This window comes from Capsicum annuum, unplaced genomic scaffold (genome assembly GCF_002878395.1).
Source record: "Capsicum annuum cultivar UCD-10X-F1 unplaced genomic scaffold, UCD10Xv1.1 ctg83107, whole genome shotgun sequence".
In the NCBI taxonomy this organism is placed as follows: domain Eukaryota; kingdom Viridiplantae; phylum Streptophyta; class Magnoliopsida; order Solanales; family Solanaceae; genus Capsicum; species Capsicum annuum.
Window position 1 is genome coordinate 149,481 of NW_025893950.1, and position 6,575 is coordinate 156,055.

Consider the following 6,575-nt stretch of genomic DNA (forward strand, 5'->3'; position numbering starts at 1 on the left):
TTATTATTATTATTATTATTATTATTATTATTATTATAGCTGCAACACCTAACTTTTTTTTTAATTAAAAAATCGAACTCGCGCAGTAGTCTAAAGGAAGCGCCCAAGAAGAGCAAATAACACCACTGGGCTATCTAAGTTCCTTGTTTCATGTGGTTCAACATTAATATACGTACATAAATATAGATTTTCTACCTTATATATATAACGTAATTTTTTACCGAGGGGGTTCGGGTGAACCCCATGGCAACAACGTAGGTCCGCCCCTGCATTAATTCAATAATATTTTAATAGCGTTAATTTAATAACATTGTACTAACGTTAATTTGATAACGTTAATTTAATATACTACTACTATCCTTAATAACGTTAATTTAATAACATTTTATTAAAATTATAATTTTTTTTATTATTAGTATAGTTTCATCTTTAATTTAATATTTAAATAAATTATATTTAGATATATTATATAACTTAAATTCGCCCTCTACTTTATAATATATATACCCCGCGCGGTTTTTTTGTATGAGGATGACCCACCTAATTAATAAATCTTCAATATTGCTCTTTTTCCGCAATGTCAAAAGAAATTAGATGCCATTTTCATCTTTGAGTCAAAAATAATTAAAAAAATAGTGAAAAGTCATTTAAAGGTCATATTTGTGCAGTTTTGAATAGTTAAAGGTCATATTTGTGTACTGTCAACATTTAAGGTCATATTTATGTATTATGCCCTTTAAAGGTTATATTTGTGCAGTTTTGAATAGTTAAAGGTCATATTTGTGTACTGTCAACATTTAAGGTCATATTTATGTATTATGCCCTTAGATTTTAAGCTGGACGCGCCAAGTTTTGCGTGTTGAACACGCATTTTGCCACATAGGATTGAAGGTCATATTTGTGCAGTTTTAAATAGTTAAAGGTCATATTTGTGCACTATCAAAGTTTAAGGTCAAAGTTATAATTTGGTGTCAAGTTTAGGGTAATTTTTATGTATTAGCTCTTACAAATTCCTTCCAAACAATAATAATCATGAATCCACACACATGACTAGAAAACAATACTCCTCGGAACTGGACATGGGAACGTCAAGCAGTCGACTGAAAATATTGTAGGACTTTCTCTTATTGCCTAGTTATTTAATTAAGAATTTAAGTTTTGTGCACTGTCAGTGTACAAAATATTCTACACTATCAGGTAAACTTGACTTGCTATTGCAAGTTACCTAGTTTTTTTTTTCAAATTTTATGTAAATAATTGGATAACCTGTAATAACAGGATTTTATGTAAATAATTGGATAACCTGTAATAACAGGTAAATTGAGGTCAAATTGCTTGATAGTGTAGAAGAGGTTAAAGCTTCGGGCTGATAACATGTTATAAAATTAAAGCAAAGAAGAAGAATAAATAGAGAGAGAAGAGGGGCACTTTATTTCTATTGAGGATGAGAGATTATCAGAATGAGATACAGTGAACAAAACTCCTCTATTTATAGGGAAAAATACTCCTAGTTTCTGACTAAAAGATAGATACTTCAAATCCTGATAGATATCAACTAGATGTTGATATATCTTATTAGATCTTGATAGATCTTAATTATATTATTGAAGACATTCACTACAATGTAAATACATTTATAACAAAAAGAACAATAAAAAAGAAAAAATAGAAGATAGAGAGATTGAAAAAAGAAAAAGAACGAAAAGAAAGAAACAAAGAAAAAACAAAAATATAAATGAAAAGAAAAAAAAAAGTAAAAACATGAAAAATAAAAAAATACAAAAAATGAAAGAAAGAATCAAAAAAGAAAACTAAAATAGGGAAAAAAATCAAAAAGTAAAAAAAATATAAAAAAAGAAGAATAAAATTTAAAAAATGATGGTAAATACAAATACAATGTGTGTTTATAATGTTTTCATCATCATTCATGGCTTGTATTATGTAGTCATATTTTTTGAAAATACAAAAATATAAAATATAAAATGTGGTTAATGTATTTATGTTTTATATAAATACAGACTATTTGGAAAAAAATAATATAACAGATGTGAATGAATACATCAACTATAAATGATAATATTGTAAAGTGTGTGTATGGAAGATGGATTTTGTGCCAATCTTGCTATTTTTGAAACATCTCCTATTGCAAAACATAGTCCAACTTTGGTCTCACGTTTCACGTGGAGAAAACAAGAAGATTATTGTCAGAATGGCTAATTCTTGTATTCCGGTCATCTTTGAAATTCTAAAACATGTTCTTGCCAAGTCTTTAATGCGTTTTAAGTGTGTTTTGAAATCCTTTTGCTCCCTTATATCCAAGCCCTTATTCATTGAAGCACATCAAAAAAGTTGCATGACTCAATTCTTTGTCTATAAAGGCTTAAGTGACAAAGATGTCATATGCAATTTAGGCCAAGATCATGTTGTGTTACTAAATGTCCCTTCAAGTACTTGAATGAGCAATGTTTTCCAAATCTTGATTATTTCGGATCTATCAGTGGCCTAGTTTGTATGTGGAACGATGCTCAAGATGTTGCTATTTGCAATCCTTTAACGAAAGAACATGTATTTATTCCTAATCCATCCATGATAAAAATTATAGGACCATCAGTTATTTGTTGCTCCTTAGGATTTGATCCAACCACCAAGAAACCCAAAGTATGGGAGAACGATATGGTAATGGATATACATAAACTGAGTAACTGGATTTTCACCATCGGGGTGGACAAATCGTGGAGGAAGGTGAGAAATTTTCCCAATTTTTTCTCTAGTAGGAATGATTCTATTTGTATCGATTGGGTCATTTATTGTGAAAATTTATTTGGAGGGCCAGACGTAGCTTCATTCAGTGTTGGAGATAAGAAGGTAATACGATCCATCTTGTTCCCTAAAGGAGTAGGAAAATTGAGAGCTGATTTAGAATACTCAACAAGATTAATAGAAATAAAGGGGCAAGTTGCACTTGTGGATTTTTTGAGTTTTCGAGACAAGGGCAGCATAAGCTTACATGTTCTTCTATATGACACAACATAGGTGAAGCAAACGATTAATCTACACAATCAGAGTTACTATTATACACATCATCTAAACCTTTATTTACCGCTGACTCTAAGGGAGAGATTCTACCAGTTTCAACTTTTGGGATTTCGCCCCTCTTTTTATATGACATTGGAAGGAAAGAATGGAGAATAGGTAATATACATGAAACTCATTAACGAGAATATCAATGAGAGTCCACACATTAGTGTGCCTCAGCCGGTTACAAGTAGGACAATCTTCTCTTATGACCATCCAACCCAGAAGTAAAATGAGTATTTTCTTCTGAGTGAATCCTGTCTTAAACATATACTAAGATGATCTACACATAAAACAAATGTTATTAGTATATGATTTTTTGTCTGTTTTAAAATAATTTAATAAGCTTTTCTCTTCCAAAGAATTTTTTTAGCATAGATAAGCTTTGTTTTAGTAAATAAGATATGTAGTTTCACATGACTAATTTGCAATATGCACCGCTAATATATGCACTCTTATGCTGCTTTTTGCGCATTATGATGTCTTACATGCCTAACTGATGTTGTCTTCAATTTATTATTGAATCTACTTCGCGGAACTTTTGCAACAGAACATACAGAATGAATACAGGTTACAATTATTAAAGTCATTCAAGAAAAAAGATGACCTAAAGGATGTAGCGAAAATGGACCTCAATAGAACCTCCATAGTTGTCTTCAACATCCTTTTGAATCTTCTCGGCAGAATTTAGAACTGATTCCTTACACATGCGTATATCAATCAGCTGGAGTGTGGTTATCTCTGCGAAATCTTCTGGGATCGAATCCATATTCAAACATTCCTCAAGGAATAGTCGTTCAAGGCATGGAAACTGATCACTACTGGCTCTCCAGTACTTGATGTTCAAGCGATTCAGCAACAAGAACTTCAACTGTGGAAACCCTTCCTCAGCTACTTTCCACTCCGAACCAATATAATTGGAGGAAGCAAATTTTAGTTTGAGTGCCTCAAGTTTGGGCAACTTACCAAGAATTCGCAAATCCTTCAAATTCACACAAGTATTCGTCAAAGCTAACTTCATCAGGTTCTTCGGAAAAGCTTCCAGAGGAGGAAGTACTGAATGTGGCATCCCATCAAATTTCAATTCCTGAAGCCGAATAAAGGATCGAGGATCATGGAGGCCCTTCATTTCATTGCTTTTTATGTAGTCTTGTTGGTTACCGCATATCTGCAACTTCCTTAAAAAACGAACTTGTTGAGTGAAATGGTAATCACAATATAAAGGATTCCATCCGGACAAACACTGCAAATTACGCAAAGTCCCTTCATACTTATGAGGAACCATGTTATTCCTATCCAAGGAGAGGTTCCTCAATTGTGACATTTTGAAAATTTCACCAGGTAATGTGAAGGAAATTTTCGGGCGTCCATAATATTTTGGAAATTTAAGTATAAAAGTTTCCAAATATTGAAGTCTAGATATTGATGGAGGAATGTTAATATCATGATCGTTAATGGACGAGTAAAAAGTCAAAGCTAGGTATCGCAGCAGAGATAAATCAACTACACAACTGGGAAAAGCATCCAAAGTTGGTGAAGCAAGTTCTAGTATCCTTAAGACCTTGAAACGCTCCAACTCATGCATTATTCCTGAGTTTGAGGGATTTCGGATGAAAAGGAGAACGGAACGGGCCATATTATGATGAACCGTTGCCAACTGATTGGCAGCAAAAGAGGATAGCTCTGACTGAACACTGACCCGGCGCTTTGTGGAAAAATGCCTGGTTTGTTCACATGAGTTTTGATCTTCAGTTATAGCATTCACGAAGTTTAAGTTTTGAGCCTCTCTCAAGCAGAGTTCACGGATCACATCATGCATTCCGCAGGCTTTGATTTTTCCATCAAAACTCAAATGGTGGATGAAAATTAAACTTCTACCGATAAGATCTGTGAGACATTGTTCTGCATATTGTTCCAGCGAAAAACCCTCTGCCACCCATAAGTTCACAAGTTTATCCACAGAAATTAGTTCATCCTCGGGGAAGATTGCAAAATAAAGAAAAACCGATTTTAGGTGATGAGGCAAGTGATGGTAACTCAAAGCGAGCACTCTCATGCACTGGACTTCAAGATCTGTGCTTATCAAGGAAGTTATATTCTCGGAAACACTTTTCCACTCATCCAATGATTTACCAATTTTCAAGAGAAGTCCTGCAATCACAACAATGGCTAAAGGCAATCCTTTACAATTTAATGCAATTTGTTTCCCAACTTTTTCAAATTCAGGGGGAAAACAGGCATCCTCAAAGACTTTTACGCGCAGTAAGTTCCAACTTTCATCATGATTCAAGAAACTCATTTGATAAAGGGTTTCACCTGAGCTAGCATATTTAGCTACTTCCATATTCCGAGTAGTTAGGAGTATTCGGCTTCCACAGTCACAGTCCGGGAAACATAGTTTTACATCGTCCCAAGCTTCTTTAGCCCATATATCATCGATGAAAATCAGGTATCTCCTGCTTTTCAAAAACTTTTGGAGTCGATCTGCTAGTTGCCCATCATCTTGTTGCTCATACGATTCATCAATTTTTCTACTCCCACTTACAGAAGAAAGAAGGCGTAGGAGTACATTTCTCGCGCAGTACTCTTGTGAAACAGTAGCTTTTGCACGTATGTCAAAGCGAAACAAAATGAACTGATCATTGTAAATCTTATTAGCCAAAGTTGTCTTACCGATGCCTCCCATACCTACAACTGAAACAACATCTAGTTGGCTTGTCCCTCTAGTAAGTTGATCCCGTATCATCTCAAATTCATTTTCACAGCCAATCATCATACTCTCAGTCTGTTGTAAGGCATGTTGTGACGTACTTTCGAGGGTCAAATTTTGTGCTTTCAGATCTTTGCTGTTCAGCATTCCTATCCACTTCTTCACGGTGAAATCAATGCGTCCTACTGCTCGTTTCAAGAGGAAATTAAGTTTCCAAACAGCTATTCTTCGTGAAATTTGGTTTTTCGCTAAGGAAACTTTTCTTGATTCTGAGTTAATCATATCTTCTGTGATGCATGCTAGCTCTATGATTTCAGCTTCCAATCTTGTCAAGTCCTCAATATCCCCTTTTATATTGTAGGATTTCTCCATTATAGTTCTCAAAGATTGAATCTTATAATAGTGTGTATATGATGCAATAGAGTTTTTCCACAATGACTCATGAGTTGTGCTCAAAAGAGAAGTAATAGCAGCATAAGCCATGTTGAATACTATATTTTTAATATATTATGTATGTGATGCAATAGAGAGTTTCTGCACAGAGAAGAATGCAGAATATGTCTCAGTATGATAATACCACAAGCTGTTATTCTTTTTTATCTCTTGACAGTCTATTATAATATGCTCTACTCTCAAGTCTCCATCAACCAGCTGGAAATATATGTGTTGGAAATACATCCCGCCACAGAAATGATACTTGCGGTATACTAACAACAGAATAATAATGTAGCACCGTGATAGGGTAATCAACAAAAAGGAATAACAAGGACACATAATTTTAACGCGGAAA

The 6,575-nt window shown here is 33.9% G+C and overlaps 1 protein-coding gene across 1 annotated transcript; it reads right to left on the reverse strand.

Annotated features, from left to right (window-relative positions):
• Nucleotides 1-3,409: 3,409 nt before the first annotated feature.
• On the reverse strand, nt 3,410-6,348 carry LOC124895591 (putative late blight resistance protein homolog R1B-16). The gene has a single exon (XM_047406024.1). The coding sequence runs from the start codon at nt 6,266-6,268 to the stop codon at nt 3,683-3,685; it is 2,586 nt and encodes an 861-aa protein (XP_047261980.1). The 5' UTR covers nt 6,269-6,348; the 3' UTR covers nt 3,410-3,682.
• Between the last annotated feature and the right edge of the window lie 227 nt (nt 6,349-6,575).